The sequence below is a fragment of the Globicephala melas genome, chromosome 8, assembly GCF_963455315.2.
Source record: "Globicephala melas chromosome 8, mGloMel1.2, whole genome shotgun sequence".
In the NCBI taxonomy this organism is placed as follows: Eukaryota; Metazoa; Chordata; class Mammalia; order Artiodactyla; family Delphinidae; genus Globicephala; species Globicephala melas.
The window spans coordinates 49,245,743-49,262,008 of record NC_083321.1 but is presented as its reverse complement, the minus strand read 5'-3'; the positions used below and the strand labels follow the sequence as shown (position 1 = coordinate 49,262,008).

General features: G+C 47.3%; 1 protein-coding gene across 9 annotated transcripts in view; it reads left to right on the top strand.

Moving 5' to 3' along the window:
* The first annotated feature begins 8,698 nt into the window (after positions 1–8,698).
* STIM1 (stromal interaction molecule 1) overlaps positions 8,699–16,266 on the top strand; it is a 194,120-nt gene continuing 186,552 nt past the window's right edge. For 7 of the 9 annotated variants that reach the window (XM_060303595.1, XM_030831181.3, XM_060303599.2 and 4 more), the window contains exon 1: positions 8,699–9,491. In XM_060303595.1, the coding sequence (XP_060159578.1) occupies positions 9,353–9,491 (139 nt within the window). In that variant the 5' untranslated portion in view covers positions 8,699–9,352. The remainder of the gene's footprint in view (positions 9,492–16,266) is intronic. The other 2 variants (XM_030831184.3, XM_060303603.2) reach the window with 2 other exon arrangements.

Below are 16,266 nucleotides of genomic sequence, written 5' to 3'. Positions count from 1 at the left end.
GGTGTGGAACAGAATATTAGAGTCTCTATCAGATTCAGGCTGGTAAATGATTGAGTAGATGAATTCATTCTCCATGATCCTTCTGCTCAAGCTTCCCCAGATCCTCCAGGCAGAGTTTGGGTCTCTCTCCTCCCTCCCCACAGCACTTGGGACATACTCCTCTGTGTGGAGACGAGGAAACAAGGAAAGACAAGGGGAAAATCAGATTCCCCTCCGTACTCTAGTGGGAGCACATGGCTGGTGTTTGCCATTTGATGATGAAGAAAGGATTGTGAGTTTCCATTAAAGACAGGGTTCAGTGGAGGACCATATACTAAAATGGCTTCTATGAAGCCATTAAAAATTGTCCCATGAAGTGAGAGAGTGGCATGGACATATATACACTACTAAATGTAAAATAGCTAGTGGGAAGCAGCCGCATAGCACAGGGAGATCAGCTCAGTGCTTTGTGTCCACCTAGAGGGGTGGGATAGGGAGGGTGGGAGGGAGATGCAAGAGGGAGGAGATATGGGGTTATACGTATATGTTTGGCTGATTCACTTTGTTATACAGCAGAAACTAACACACCATTGTGAAGCAATTATACTCCAATAAAGATGTTAAAAAAAAAATTGTGTCCCAGAACAAAGGTTTTTGAACTGTGTTCCTAAAGTTCCCTTCCCAGGACTTGAGGGTGGGAAAATAGTGGGGCTCTGGCCTTCCTTTCCTTCAACTGGAATTAGTTCACTTTTATCTGATTTATATACTAGTGTTCTGGGTAAAAGGCTCTTTAAAAAAAAAAGTTTTCTGCAAAAATATTTGAAAATCATTTTAGAAGCATAGTGGTAAAAATAGGTGCGGTAGACCAAAAGGCTGGATTGGTAGTCTGGGGTGACTGCATTTCCTGAGGCCTTGGTCTTGGACATGCCTGACCCTGGTTCAGCTTGCTTAGGTGGGAGAACCTGACTTGGCCTTGAGGATGTCATGGTCTGATGGGATATGGGACTGTTGCATATGAAACTACTAGCAGAGGAGGAAAGGGCCCTCGGCTGGGCTTCAGAAGACCCAAAGTCTAGTCTTGGCTCAGCCAGACTGGCTTGTGAGACTTTAGACGAGGCCTGGCCTTTCTCTGGGTCTCAGACTCCTCCACCGGAAAGCAAGGAGTTGAACCAGATGATACTTTTGAGCTGTGACCTTCTATGATACACACTTAAAAATAATCATTAAGTAATTAAGGTTTATGCATGTAACATATTGCTCATAGTTCTTTAATACCATTTAGGTCATCTTGCTTTGTGCTCCAGTTAATTGTATCTGTGCCTAATGTCTGCCTTCTCCACTAAGTGTAAGTCATTTGAGGTGGTGTCTGGTTCATCTCTGTGTCCAACCACTGGGCCTGGCACAGGCAGGCCTTCAGTATATTGCAGAATATACTTGCCTGCAGTATATTTGCCTTCAGTATATTAGCAGAATAAAATTGCCCTAATAAAGCACTAATATGTATGGAAACATCAGAGACCAGGTGACTTGGAGCCACTTTTATGGCACAGGCATAGGAAGGGCCAATAAGACCAGAGGAGAAGGAGACAGGTAGACAGGTGGGGCTGTCTGCAAAGGCTTCTTGGAGGAAGAAGGTGGTGAGATGAAGAGGGTAGGAAGAGGACACAACTCCAGATGGACTGTTTCTCTCTCTTGCTTTCCCTGAATAGGTGAGTTCTTGGCAGTGTACATTTGTGTTCACAAGCAGCTGAGAGAAAAGGTCACTGAGCTAGGACATTTAGAATTGAGAGAATATATGAAAGCACTTGGTAGGGGTAGAATAGAGAGATCAGAGACAGGTTCTGGAGCCAGACGGTCCAGGATTCAAATCCTGGTCGTACCACTTACATTGTGGCTTTTGACAAGTCACATGACCTCTCTTATTCATTCCTTAAACACATATTTATCGAAAACCTCTCGGCCAAGCATAGTGTCACATGCCAATGATGCAGTGGTGAAAACAAAAGCAAGCCCCTATCCTGATGTAACTAGAAAGGGAGATAAATCTTAAACAGGTAATGATACAAAAGTACAGAGTGCTATAAAAGCGTACAACAGAGGCATTTACTTTCATTTTAAAATCAGAATGACAATACTGTGTGCTTTGTGGGATTGCGAGGATTCAGTGAGATAAGCAAGCTGAGTGTCTAGCAGATTGCCCAGGGTACAATTAATAAACATTTATTTCTGCATGTACTCATGTTGTTTTCAAGTTTTTCTCCCTGATAATTCTTCCCTCTTTCTCAAGATCAAATGCTAAAGCTGACTCAGTTCCCCTGAAAGAGCAGGATGAAGACAGAGAGGGGGAGGAGAAAGGCCCTGAATTGATCTCACCCCTGCCCTGGTGTTTTCCAAACGGGTCTTCCCAGCCTGGTCCTCACTGAGCTCCAGCTCCTATGGCTCACCAGTGGCCCACAGGGTTTTCTGCTCAGTCCCAGTCCCAGCCTCTTCAAGCTAACCCTAAATCTGAGTTCTTCTTTTTCTCTCATGTGGCTCCAGGGACTCAGCCGTCTCGGTTCTCCTCTTGATCCCCTGGCCTTCCCTCTTTCAGGCTGCCTGAGCGGAAATACGAGTCTCCTGCTCATTATTCCCCTCATTGCTACTCCCAAAGATAAGCCCAATGTCTCATTTCATGAAATGAGAAGGTGATGGGTAATACAGGAGATAGCAGAAAGAACAAACAGGGGAAGTGACAAATGAAACAAAGTTCTAGAGTCGCATCCTCGGACCAATTGTTCCTGATTCCCCCTGAGGAAATAACTGGATGGAGGGAAGGGGGACCAAGCACATGCCCAATCCTTCTGGAGGGTCCCTCCTCCCAGACAGGCAGAACAGTAGTTGTCCTGTTTGCCTCCAGGACACCTTTGCCTCTTTGAGCTTCTCCAAACTGGGTGGTACCCAGGTCATCTGGCATACTCCCTCTGGGAAATTCCTCTTTCTTCAGCCCTGGTACATTCCAGGAGCAGCTTGGTTTGCCCAGAGTCACACAGCAGAGCCACGATGTGAATCTAGGCAGTATAATTCCAGAACCCGTCCTCCTCCCCCAATCCGTATGCACAGCCTCTCTGACTGTTTTAGGCAGTTACTTGTTCCTCCTCTGTGCTCCTTCACTTGCCCCTGTACCAATTTCTCTCAAGACATTATCAACACGTTCTAATTACTCTTCATCTATATATTTCCCCGAAAAATTGAGCTCTTTGAGGGTAGGAACTGGGTTGTTACAAACAGGGGCTTGGTAGATGTTGAATGAACGAACATTGGCCGTGAGATTCTAGAACTGATTCTGGAAAGGAAGATGATTCTCTTTGTGAAGCTAGCCTGGGAAGAGTTGTTACAAGCCAAGTTTTCTCTCCTCATTCTGTACACAGCCAGACTCTTAGTGATAGCTGTACTTGCCATTTTTGGACACCAGGGAGCACCACTGATAACACAGCCTAAACTTACAGATTCCTAAACTTTTCTGAGCAGGAGATTTCGGACTCTTTTAGAACACTTCTACTGAAGATTCTCTTGAAGATTCTCTCACTTTCCAAATGAAAGCTGTTGGTAATCAGAAACCCTGTGAGAGAAAGGACAGCTAAGCTGCTGTACAGAACACTCATCGTTCATTCGTTTACTCTTACTGAGTACCATCTCTGTACTGGGTACAGTCCTATCTTGGGAGAATACAAAGATAAATGAAAAGGGGCTTCCCTGGTGGCACAGTGGTTGAGAGTCCGCCTGCCGATACAGGGGACACGGGTTCGTGCCCTGGTCTGGGAAGATCCCACATGTTGCGGAGCAGCTGGGCCCGTGAGCCATGGCCGCTGAGCCTGCGCGTACGGAGCCTGTGCTCCACAACGGGAGAGTCCACAACAGTGAGAGGCCTGTGTACCGCAAAAAAAAAAAAAATAAATAAATGAAAAGAAGTCCTGGGACTTCTCTGGTGGTCCAGCGGTTAAGACTCCACGCTTCCAATGCAGGGGGTGTGGGTTTGATTCCTGGTTGGGGAACTAAGATTCCACATAATGTGCCATGGGGCCAAAAAATTAAAAAAACAGAAAAAAAAGAAATGAAGTCCTTGATAAACTCAGGAGCTAATGGGGAAGATAAATACTTATTGGATAATCATAATTCAGTTATATAAGTACTCTAAGGTACTTAGAGTAGCAGGAGACTGGAGAGACAGGGTAAGTCAGGGAAGGTGGGAAAAGAAGGGAGGTGACTTTTGAGCTGGCTCTTTTTTTTTTTTTGACTAATCATAACTTTTGGTTCATGCTATGCTGTCATCAGTGATCAAGGTATGGCTGATTTGTATCACTTGAACTGAGACTTGAAGGCTAGGGAGGAAATCCCAGAGGAGAAAGAGAACTTGATGTGGTTGTCACTTCTTCTTAGGCTCAGTTTCCTCATCTGTAAAATAAGTATAGTCTCTGACTTATCTAGCAGAGGTTTTGTGAGAGAGAGATAAGATAATAGATGTGAAAGCTCTTGCAAATAGTAGAATAGAGGCATAAGAATTGTTAATCCGGTTTGATTTAACCAACATCTGCAGAATATCTATTAGGAGCAAGGCCCTAAGAGTGATGCAAGGGAGATATTCCTGGCACACGGTAAAGGCTTGGTGTATAGGTTTCAAAAAGACACAGAGATGAAAAAAACAAAACAAAACCAAGCTCTCAATTTCCTCCTGAGACACAATGTGGTGAGGGCTTCTTGCAGAGGCTACACTTACATGAGGACCCAATCTAGGGTCTACTGAGGTGAGAGTCACAGCTTCTGATCCAGGAAGATCCACGAGGTCTCAGGATTTTCCTACCTTATAGAATATTAAAGCTGAACTGGATCAATAATCTGGTCCCTACCCATCCTATAGTTGGGGAGACTGAGATCCAGAGGGGCACTGGCTTTTCTGATGTCACATCATGATCTTGGAGGCAGAGATGAGACAAGAATGTTTCTCCTAATGTCCAGGCCATGGCTTTTGCTCCCAGACACCATTTATTTTTACTTTTATTTTTAACTGTGGTAAAATACACATAATATAAAATTTACATTTTAAGTGTATTAAGTACATTCACATTGTTTTGCAACCAGTTTCCAGAACTCTTTTCATCTTGCAAAATGGAAACCATATCCACTAAACAATTCCCTATCCTCTTCTCCCCCCAGCCCCTGGTGACCACTATCCTGCTTTCTGTCTCTATGAATTTCACTACTCTAGGAACCTTATATAAGTGGAATCATACAGTATTTGTCCTTTTGTGACCAACTTATTTCACTTAGCATAATGTCCTTGAGGTTCATTCATGTGTAGCATGGAGAATTTCCTTCCTTTTAAAGGCCGAATAATATTCCATTGCATATATATATATATATATTTGTCACAGTTTGTTTATATAGTCATCCATCCGTGGACACTTACTTGGGTTGCGTTTGGCTATTGTGAAGAGTGTTGTTATGAATATGGGTGTACAGATATCTCTTTGAGACCCTGCTTTCAATTTTTTTTGGCATACGCCCAGAAGTGGAATTGTTGCAGCATATGGTAATTCTGTTTTTAGTTCCTGGAGACCATTTTAGCCTCACAGGAAATGCAGCAGGCTCTGAGAGTTTCAAGGTCTTGGTGTGAATTGGTAATAGACCCTTGCTTCCTGTCTCCAAGACCCAGGCTCTTTGTACCACATGGGTTTTGCAACCATACCCCCAAAGAACTCACATGGTAGCTAAGAGAAAGATGCACTTGAGTATAAAGGAGGTTGTATTAAGCATGATTTATTTTTCTTTTTTCTTGTGTGTTCTCTTTGACAAATGAGTACACAGGCAGGTGGGTTGGCTTAGGCAGAAATTATAAACTTGTAGTCTGAGTGATCAATTTATGCTATAGATGTAGGGCTATATCATTTTTAAAGGGCTATATCATTTTTTTTTTCTGTTTTGATTTTTTTAAATTTATTTTTTTGGCTTCTCTGGTGGCGCAGTGGTTGAGAATCTGCCTGCTAATGCAGGGGACACGGGTTCGAGCCCTGGTCTGGGAGGATCCCACATGCTGCGGAGCAATTAGGCCCGTGAGCCACAACTACTGAGCCTGCGCATCTGGAGCCTGTGCTCCGCAACAAGAGAGGCCGTGATAGTGAGAGGCCTGCGCACCGCAATGAAGAGCGGCCCCCGCTTGCCACAACTAGAGAAAGCCCTCGCACAGAAACGAAGACGCAACACAGCAAAAATAGATAAATTAATTAATAAAAACTCTTACCCCCAACATCAAAAAAAAATTATTTTTAAAATTTAATTTTTATTTTATATTGGGGTATAGCTGATTTACAATGTTGTGTTAGTTTTAGGTGTACAGCAAAGTGGTTCAGTTATACATATATCCATTATTTTTCAGATTCTTTCCCCATATAGGTTATTACAGAATATTGAGCTCCCTGTGCTATACAGTAGGTCTGTGTTGATAAAGGGGCTACATCATTTAAAAGTCCAGATTCCCATCTTCTCTTAAAGATGATCCAGCAATACTGAGTTCACCTTCTTGCCTGCTTACCAGTGTGCCCCAGTCCCTACCACTCCCTATTACTCGCACCTACTTCTCTCAATAATATTAGCTATTTTCCCATTTTCCATTTGAATTTCAGACTCCTGGTTCCGAGTGTAGGTCTAGTAGAACCTAGATCAGGGGCTCATCTTCTGTTAGGGCCAATTTCCCAGCAACACAGTTGTTACTCAATAAATATTTGCATGATCAAATGAATTAACTCATGTCAACCAGCTTTTATTGAGCACTTACGATGTACAGGGCCTATGGCTGGATGGCCATTTCCCAGAGATGAATAAGGCACAGCCCCTGACCTCTGAAAAGTCACAATCCTATGGGGCGGGGGAAGGCAGATATGAGTATGGTCCAATTGTGGATCTGAGGTGGCAGTCAGAGTAGGATTTTCTGAGAAGATCTTGAACTGCATCTGAAAGAATGAGAGGCCAGCCATACGAGGGAGTTGATGGGGAGGCCAGGAGGGGAGACGGTTTCAGGTAGAAGCAACAGCCGATACAAGGGCCGGGAGGTGGCTGATGTTCCATGTGTTTGAGAAACTTAAAGAAGGCCAGTGCGGGGCTTCCCTGGTGGCGCAGCGGTTGAGAGTCCGCCTGCCGATGCAGGGGACACGGGTTCATGCCTCGGTCTGGGAGGATCCCACGTGCTGCGGAGCGGCTGGGCCCGTGAGCCATGGCCGCTGAGCCTGCGTGTCCAGAGCCTGTGCTCCGCAACGGGAGAGGCCACAGCAGTGAGAGGCCAGCGTACCGCAGGAAAAAAAAAAAAAAAAAAAAAAAAAAAAGAAGGCCAGTGCGACTGACGTTTAATAAGAGAGTGGGAAGAGTGGTAGTAGATGACGTCAGACGTGTGTTTTTATATCGACAGCCTAACCCTTAAGCCAGGCAGCTATTGGGCAAATCCGTGTTCCCGGTCTTCAGAAGCCTTGCTCAGAACAGGTAGCTGGCTTAGCACTGTCAGAGTGGGGACGGGGCCTAATCCCTTCCTCTGCCTCAGGTGCCAAGGACAGGGTAGGGCACAGAGCAGGTTTCAGTAAAGATTTGCTGACAGCACACTTGAGAACAGGAAGTGCAGGCTCTGTTGAAGGAGGCCCAGGCTCAACTCCCTCTTTATGGGGGCACTCATTCTCAAGTCGCTAACACCCCCAAGCCACACAGAGAGCTGGGAGAGTGAGATGCAGGGAGGAACCAGCCACAGGCCCTACCCGCAAAAACCTCAGAGGGGAGGGTATTTGGAGGGGGGGTTAGGAAAACGGGCTGTGAGAGTTAAGGGAGGGCATCCGACTTAGCTTGGATGAGGCGGGGAGGGGGCGTCAGGTAGGCAGATGGGGTCATTTAGCCAAGACTTACGGTATGTGTAGGGCAATTTTACCTACAGTGGTTTGGACGCTTCGTGTATTTTCTGGCATCATTTCCTCCGAAACCACTAGCAGGCCCTAATGGGCCTCCCCCGGGGCGGGTCCTAGGTCTATTCCTCAATCCTCTGCAAAGGGGCAGGGCCTCCCAACGAGCTCGGGCCCTGTTCGCAGCGCCCAGATTTGCCCGCCAGGGGCCGCTGCACACGGGTGACGAAGCGCGAGGGTTCCTAAGCTGCAGAGAGGCGGAAGCGGATTGGTTGCAAGGCGCGGCGGGGAGGGCGGAGCCTGGGATACCGGCCTGGAGTGGGGGGCTGGCAATGGGCCCCCCGGCCGAACCGGGCTGGGCAGTTGTCGCCTCAGGCAGCCCCGGGCGGCAGTCGTGGTACCGAGGGTCTTTGCCCTGACCAGCTCTAGAGCTTGGGCGAGTGGAGCAGCACCGAGGCCCGGAGATCGGGCAGGGCAGCTACTGTCATCGTCGCTGCCGCCGCAGGCCTGGGTTACCTGAGCGACTGCGTGTCAGGGGCCCGCCCGCTCGTTCGCGGGCTGTTAGTGCGGGAGGGGCTCTCGTGGGGGAAAGGGAGGCCGGGACCCGACCCTTGGCTGGGGAGAGGGGTCCTGGCGGAGACTAGAGCGGGCCGAGAGCCGGGAGAGCCCTCCGGGGTCTGGGGGTGCCGGGCGGCTGTCTCTAACAGGTTATTCCGGGGTAAGCCGGGCGCTGGGGCGGGCTCGGGCTTCGCTGGGGGCCGGGCGGCGCGGGGCGGGCCTGCGGGAGAGCACGCCCCCGCCCGCCCCGGGCCCGCCCCGCGCCTCCCGCCCGCTCGCCGGGGAGCCTCTGTCCCGGGCCTGGCCCGTGCGCGTCCGCCTGCTGAACCTGGGCACCGCCGGCCGCCTGGGCACGGGACTGGGCGGGAGCACTGACCTCGGCCTAGGAGGCCTGGGATCCCCGAGCCGCCTGCGCCCGCGGGGGCCTGGAAGTCGCACGCCCTTCCCGAACCTGTGCCCCTCGCCGATTCTCGGCGGTGCGAGGCCAGGTGCCCCCCTCTTTCCCTCCCTTCTTTCCCTCCCCCACTCCGGTGCCCGCTGGAGGTCCCGCCCGCCCGCCCCCTCCGGCAGGGGTGTAGCCGGCTGCGGAGCTGACACCGGCTCCGCGGCCACCCTGTCCAAACTCTCCGGAAGCGGCCCGAGCCGACCGGGTACTCAGGCCGTCGCAGCTCCGGCGGACCCACTGTTGGACCCGAGGCGCCGGCCCTCCTCCCGCGCCCAAACTTGGAGCACTTGACCTTTGGCTGTCTGAGGAGGCAGACTCACGGGTGGCTGGACAGCTGCGGCACCTCGAGGGCATCTTGCCTGGGGTTCCAGGACCGTCAGCTGCACTCCCGGGCTCCCAGCTTTGCCTCTGGGATCCTGAGGAGTCTACATCAGGCGCATGTTGACTGAGACCTGGAGTCATGGATGTGTGCGCCCGTCTTGCCCTGTGGCTCCTCTGGGGGCTTCTCCTGCATCACGGCCAGAGCCTCAGCCAAAGCCACAGCGAGAAGACGACGGGAACCGGCTCGGGGGCCAGTTCTGAGGAGTCCACTGTAGCAGGTAAGGCCTTGGCCACGGACAAGAACTGAGTTGCCCAAGTGGGGAAGTCGAACCCTAGGTTTATACACCTGCGATTGATGGCAGACCCACACATGGCACTGCCTGTTCTTAGTAGTCCAAAGAGTTCTTTCCCTTCTAATGTCTTTGTCTCTCTTGAACAACTTTCCTCATCCCTCCTCAGGATATCTTTTGTTGGCAGTGGAAAGAGCTTTGCTTTTGGGGCACCTTGGCCTTTCAGATCAGCAAGTCAAGACCCCTTCTCATGACTACTTGTCTGGACTGATGCCCTGGGCAGATGATAAGTCTGTTGCTCTTGGCCAGTTTCAGCACTTGGCAGCACAGGGGAGGCTGAGGCTACTTGGGTTGGGTAGGAAGAGTCAGGACTGGGCCAACTCTATTACTCTCTAACTTAGTGTCGAGGTGTGCCTTTCTATTCCAATGAGCGTGGGGACCCTATTCTCTCCCTTCCCTTAGGTAATCTGCTGTCTTCTAGCTGTGCCCATTTGAAATATCAAGGCAGTTCCTTAGATGGAATCCTATTTACCACCAGGGAGTTAAATGGCCTTTTGTTGACATGGGCATGATGTAATTCCTGGGACCACTTGTTGACTTATTCTGTTTCTTCTGACTGATGAGGGTAGGAATTGTACAATATTTTTGATCTGTCCTGGTTTTTCCTATGCACTTATGGAGGCTTGTCAAACAGTAGGAGCCCTGGTATTGTTGCAGAAGAAAGAGCACTTTTAAAATGCAGTTGTTTTACACAAGGCTTAGAGGTATTCAGTTTTTGATCCCTGTTTCTCTCACCCGGTCACTGTGATCTGCCCAAAGTAGTGAGATGCAGAATGAGGAGAGTTTATAGCTGGGTTCTTTCTACGGCGGGGCAAGCTCAAGTGAGGGGACGCCGCAGTGAATACCTGTTGATACAAGGAGGAAAAGGAAGCGTAAATCATGGTGGCCAGGAAGTTTCATGGATGGATCCAGAGGCTGACTTTGGTGCTAGACCCTTTCTTAGGAAACCCCCTTTTAAATTCCTTGACTGGGCTGGGTGTGACTGCAGGTACCCCAAGGGTTGGCTTCCAAGTGAGGCCAGGGTTGCCCTATGTACAAGCATGGCACCTAGGCTGTTGCTTTGAAGATAGGGCCTTCTTGCATATTAATCCTGTTTCTCCATACAGTGTCTCCTTGGCCCCTGAACCCTAGCTCAAAGCTTGGCTGTCATTGGGCTATGAAGGCAGATGTAGGTCAAACTGTGCAGAAGACCTGAGGAGCATCTCTGCTGTCCCAGTGACATCCCTGTTTGTAACTGATAATATGTCCTTTTTTCACCCTAAAATATGAGTGCCTGACATAAAATGAATTTTCTTTTGGGGGGGAGGAAGTGTTCTTTATTTTAGACACAGTGCTAAAAGAGATGAAGTTTTGAATTTAGGCATTAGCTAGCTGTCAGGAAGATTTGTGTGTTTGTACATGCCATAGGTAAGAGGCACTCCAGCATCCCTCGTAAGCAGCCCCTGGCTTGAGCTTAAGGAGACAGCCCTCCACACAACATATTTTAGAGGCTTGGCTGTGTTGATTATACTACTTAGGCTTCTCTTTTGGTCTTTTTTTCCTCTCAGTTCAGAAATTAGTTTCTATTGTCACAGTAATATTGAAGCCCAGGGAGGAAATCTCAGAGACCCTAGGTGCTGGGAATGACTATAGTTTGTGGTAACCTGGAGGCCCCAGCACTGTTGTTCTGGTAGGTTATCACCTTGGGCCTGTCTGGGACTTTGACTCAGATAAGAACTCATTTTTGCAAAGAGGTGGACTGGGCTCATGGACGGGGCTCTTCTAAAGGATTTGGTGAGGAGCTGTCTACACAGCCAGGAACTCTTGTAGCCTTTCCAGTCCCTCTGTATCCTCAGAACACAGGAGTTTTACTTACCCTTAAAGCTTCCACTTTTCTAAATCAGACTCAACATATCTAGTCAATTTGTATGTTCTCTAAAGTTTGTATTTTACACAGCTGTTTTTCCCATAGTCTCGCAATTGCTCTATTAGAATGCAGGGCAGGTGGTATTATCCCCATTTTTATTGTTGAAGAAATTGAGTCCTATGCTCAGTTTTCTGATTTTTTTTTAAAAGATTTTTTTGATGTGGACCATTTTTAAAGTCTTTATTGAATTTGTTACAATATTACTTCTGTTTATGTTTTGGTTTTTTGGCTGCAAGGCATGTGGGATCTTAGCTCCCTGACCAGGGATTGAACCCGCACCCTCTGCATTGGAAGACAAAGTCTTAACTACTGGACCACCAAGGAAGTCCCACGTTTTCTGATTCTTAAGTCCTAGACTTCTTCTGTCTTCTCAGGCCCTGCCCTGTTAAAGGAGCACTAGGTAAGGCCAAGAAAATGTTACTTTCCTCTTGGTGAGTTAGTTAGGCAGCCCCTGGTGACTCTGTAGCAGAGATCCAAAAAAAGGCTGTCTTTTTCTCCTCTGGAGGGTCTTCTGCAGGGGCCAGAAAATTGCATTTTTTCTCTTGTTGGATGTACATGGCTATCTTAAAGGTCTGCCCCTCCAGGGAAGGCAGGTGCTCTGCTAGAAGGCCTTCTCATTGGGAGAGGCCATTCCTGTCACCTTCTGGCTCTTTGATGCCTGTATACCCAGTTGTGCTAAGTTACTTTCTCAGTAAAGATCTGTGCTTGACTGTGCTGCTCTGAAGCCTGCACTTCTGAAACTGCCTGGAATTGATGCTTGGAACCTCCCTTAGACTCTGGACTCATTGCCTCCAGCAACTCAAAATGTTTCCTGCAGAATGTGTGTGAGGGGTCCCACGTGAGTCTGGAGTTGTGACTGCCAGTGTTGGTTGAGGACCTCTACTCAGGAACTGTAGTTCTACTCAGTATAACTAGAACTGGGCTTTGGAGGATAGGCCTCTAGGCAGTTTATGGAGTGCAGGTTGGCTTCTCAATTCACCCCTAATGGAGTGGGAGGCCAGAGTCTTGCCTGCCCACCCAGCTAGTTGCTGCTGCCTCCAAGGCTATAAATGGCCTGGCCATCTTGGTGGCTATGCTAATTTTAGCTGAGGGTGGTTCCCGGAACTGGATTGGAGCCAAGGGCAGGTGGGTGCGGCTTGGCTGAGGCTAATATTGGGGGATGGGCAGAGGGTCACACTAATCCTGGGGCAGCTAGGACATCATCTGCACCCACACCTCAGCTTTGACAATCATCCTTAACCAGGTTAATTTATTCAGCAAACATTGAACAGTGTCAGCTCACGTGCTGTGTATTCAGCATATATTTGAGTGCCTGCTCTGGGCCAGGCACTGTGTTTGGTGTTGGGAATTAAAGGATGAACAAAACAGACATGTTCTCTGCCCTCATGGAGTTTACAGTCTAGTGGGGAGATAGAAAATAAATACATAAATAAATATAGTGTCTTGTAATTTTTGTGGAAGAAAACATAAACAGAGTACTGTGATGGAGAACGGGAAGAGGACAGAGATCCAGCTGAAGTAGGAACCCAGTGCCTAGCAAGACATTAATAACATCAGTAACATCAACAATAATAGCAACTGACATTTTTTAGTGCCTACTGTGTGGCAGGCACTATTCCAAACATTTTATTCTTTTTAATTCTTACAGCCATCCTGTGTGCTTGGTATTATCCCTGTTTTATAAGTGAGGAACTGAAATCATAGAGAGGTCAAGTAAATTACCCAAGGTTATACAGATAGTAGGGAATAGAGCCAGAATTTGAACCCAGGCAGTCTGACTCTTATCCCCACCTCCACCTCAGCCACTAGGTTATACACTCTTTCAGAACTTTGTGATAAGCGCTGTAGTAGAGGTATGATATATGCATACAAAAGGCTGTGGGAAGCCCAGAGGAGCAAGTGACTAACCCTGCCTGGGAGAGCTGGGGGAGGCTTCTCAGTTTCCTCCATAATTTTTCTCAGATCTTGGGGAGATAAAAAGTGGTTGCCTAATTCAAAAGTTAAGAGGTGGAAACATCAGTTAGTTCAACTTATTTATTTTTACATATGAGGAAACTGATGTCCAGAGAGGCGTCACATAGAAATTCCACAATGGGTTATTAGTAGAACTAGACTAAGACATTTGAGTCAGGGACCCTGGCGTAATCAGTTATTCAATCCACAAGTCTGTAATGAGTGCTTACTGCTTGCTTTGTACTATGGAAGGAATTTAGGGCTACCAAAGTAGTCTAGTTTGGGGGTGGGGGTGGGGATATATATTTAGAGACTATTAAATACAACATAATGCACAAGCTTAATGAAGCACAAAACCAAGCAGGGTAGACAGTGTAGGCTAAGGATTACAAGAGCTCTGCGTGGGCTGAGCTAGGCTAAGGTGGCTGGGGAGGGCTTCCTGGAAGGAGGGGTTGTGCGGAGGCATAAGAGAACGGGGTGGGGAGTGGTCTGACTTGGGGATTGTTGGAGGGAAGGGGGCATTGTAGAGGTCTGGATCACCAGTGTGAGCACATGGGGTCTCACTGGCGGCTGAACAATAACTGGGCAGAGTTGCTTCACAGTTGGCCAACTACCTCGCATGAGGGCTGGTAGACAGGAAGACTGCAGTCACGTGTGGTCTGTGGCAGGTCTCATAACTACTGTAATTTTGAAGTAATGATGATTATGAATAATATTTGGAGATATCTATACCAATGTAATGTGACATGAAAATGTCTGTACTTTCTGTTGGTGACAAAATCATAGGTAGTGCTAATAATATTATGGTTGGTTATTATGTATGATTGAAGGAAATGCTAACTTTCAGTAAGAGAATGTTGAAAATAAAGATGTAATTTCTTTCCCATCCAAATTCACACCCCCCCCCCAATTCTTCTCATGGGCTCCTTAGGAATGTGGAGCCATCATGCTAAGAACTCCTGTTCTCTGACAAGGAAGGGATGAGGTCCTGATGGGAGGGTTTCCTAGGTCTTCACAGGACTTGAGTTTGAGCCCCAGGGGGCCCCTCATTTCCTGCTGAGTGGCTTTGAGATACAGTGCTGAGTGACTTCATGGGCAGGCTGTGGTATACTGCTTTCTGTGAGAAATGATTCTCCAGGAAACCCAGCAGTTCTGGCTGTCAAAGTTTTTGGGAGAGTGAAAGATACCAAACTGGGTCTCCAACAGAGCTTTCTTTTTTTGTTACTGCTGATCAAAAAAAAATTATGAACTATTAAGATATACAACTAAGTATAAAGAATAATACATTGAATACGCCTGTGCCCATAACACAGTGTAAGAAATCAAGTAATAACAATACAGAGCTTTCTTTATTACCCCCTGGATATTTTGTATAAATTTCTAATTTAACACATAGCACACTGTACATATATTTGCTCACTTACAAGTGTAAGCTCTTTGTGGAAGAAAGGAGGGGTTGTATTTTATTTATCTCTGTTTTTATTGTGCCCAGCCTAAAATTTCTGTTGAAGTTTGTTGGAAAAGCTGAAATCAGGGCCTGTTTGAATGGATCATATTTTCTCTCTTCCTTTCATACCTTCTCATATATCTTGGTACACATTCTGGGCTTTTCAGCAACCCTTCATGGTGTTGCTCACCCAGGGCACTTTGTATTTTCATCCAAGTTCAGATCTGTTTATCCCTTTTCAATGTACTATTTTATTTTATTTTATTTATTTTTTTTTAAATTTTTAATTTTTTTTGCGGTACGTGGGCCTCTCACTGTTGTGGCCTCTCCCGTTGCGGAGCACAGGCTCCGGATGCGCAGGCTCAGCAGCCATGGCTCACGGGCCCAGTCGCTCCGCAGCATGTGGGATCTTCCCGGACCAGGGCACGAACCCGTGTCCCCTGCATCGGCAGGCGGACTCAACCACTGCACCACCAGGGAAGCCCGTATTATTTTATCTTATCCTCAACTTTGGAAGTAGGTATACCTGTTTTTATTATTATGCCCATTTTTTTTGGCCATGCCACGTGACATGCAGGATCTTACTTCCCCAACCAGGGATTGAACCCCTGCGCCGTGCAGTGGAAGCATGGAGTCCTAACCACTGGACCACCAGGGAATTCCCATTATGCCCATTTTAAAGGTGGAGAATTCGTAGCTGAGAAATTTGTGTTCTTTGTCACATAACTAAAAAGTGGCAGGATCAGAACCATAACTCTGGGGATCTGTGTATCAAGCCCTTGTTGTTTTTATCAAAACACAGTACCTGTCAGTGTGTCCCTCACCAATCTGGCATGCAGAGCCTTAGCCTCAATGGTCTGGCCATAGCTGTGCTAACAAAGGTGTTTGAGTAGTCTTGTCACCTATGACAAAGTGCTGCTCTGGAGGATGATGGAGTCTATAATCTTACCAATCATGCTACCCTGTTGGAGTTACCTGTGTATGTGCCGGCCTTCCTTGATAAAAACTCCTCGAGGGTTAGGACAGGAAGCTCCTAGCACAAGCCTTGGCACATGGTATACTTTACATACTGTAGAGTTTGTAAAACTGAATTGAAGGGGATTTATTGTCTGGTTCTTTTTCAACTGTAGTTTACTAGGTTGGAAGTTGAAGAAGTTTTACTTCGAAAGGGTTAGGTAAAGTGGAAGAAATAAGCTTCACTTATTTAGAAAGTTCACTGTTCTAGAATTTCTCATTTTTTGGGAATTCCCTGGTGGTCCAGTGATTAGGACTCTTGTGCTTTCACTGCTGGGGTCCAGGTTCGATCCCTGTTCGGGGAACTAAGATCCTGCAAGCCATGTGGTGAGGCAAAACAAACAAACAAACAAAAAATAGAATTTCTTGTTTTTTGCTTTTGT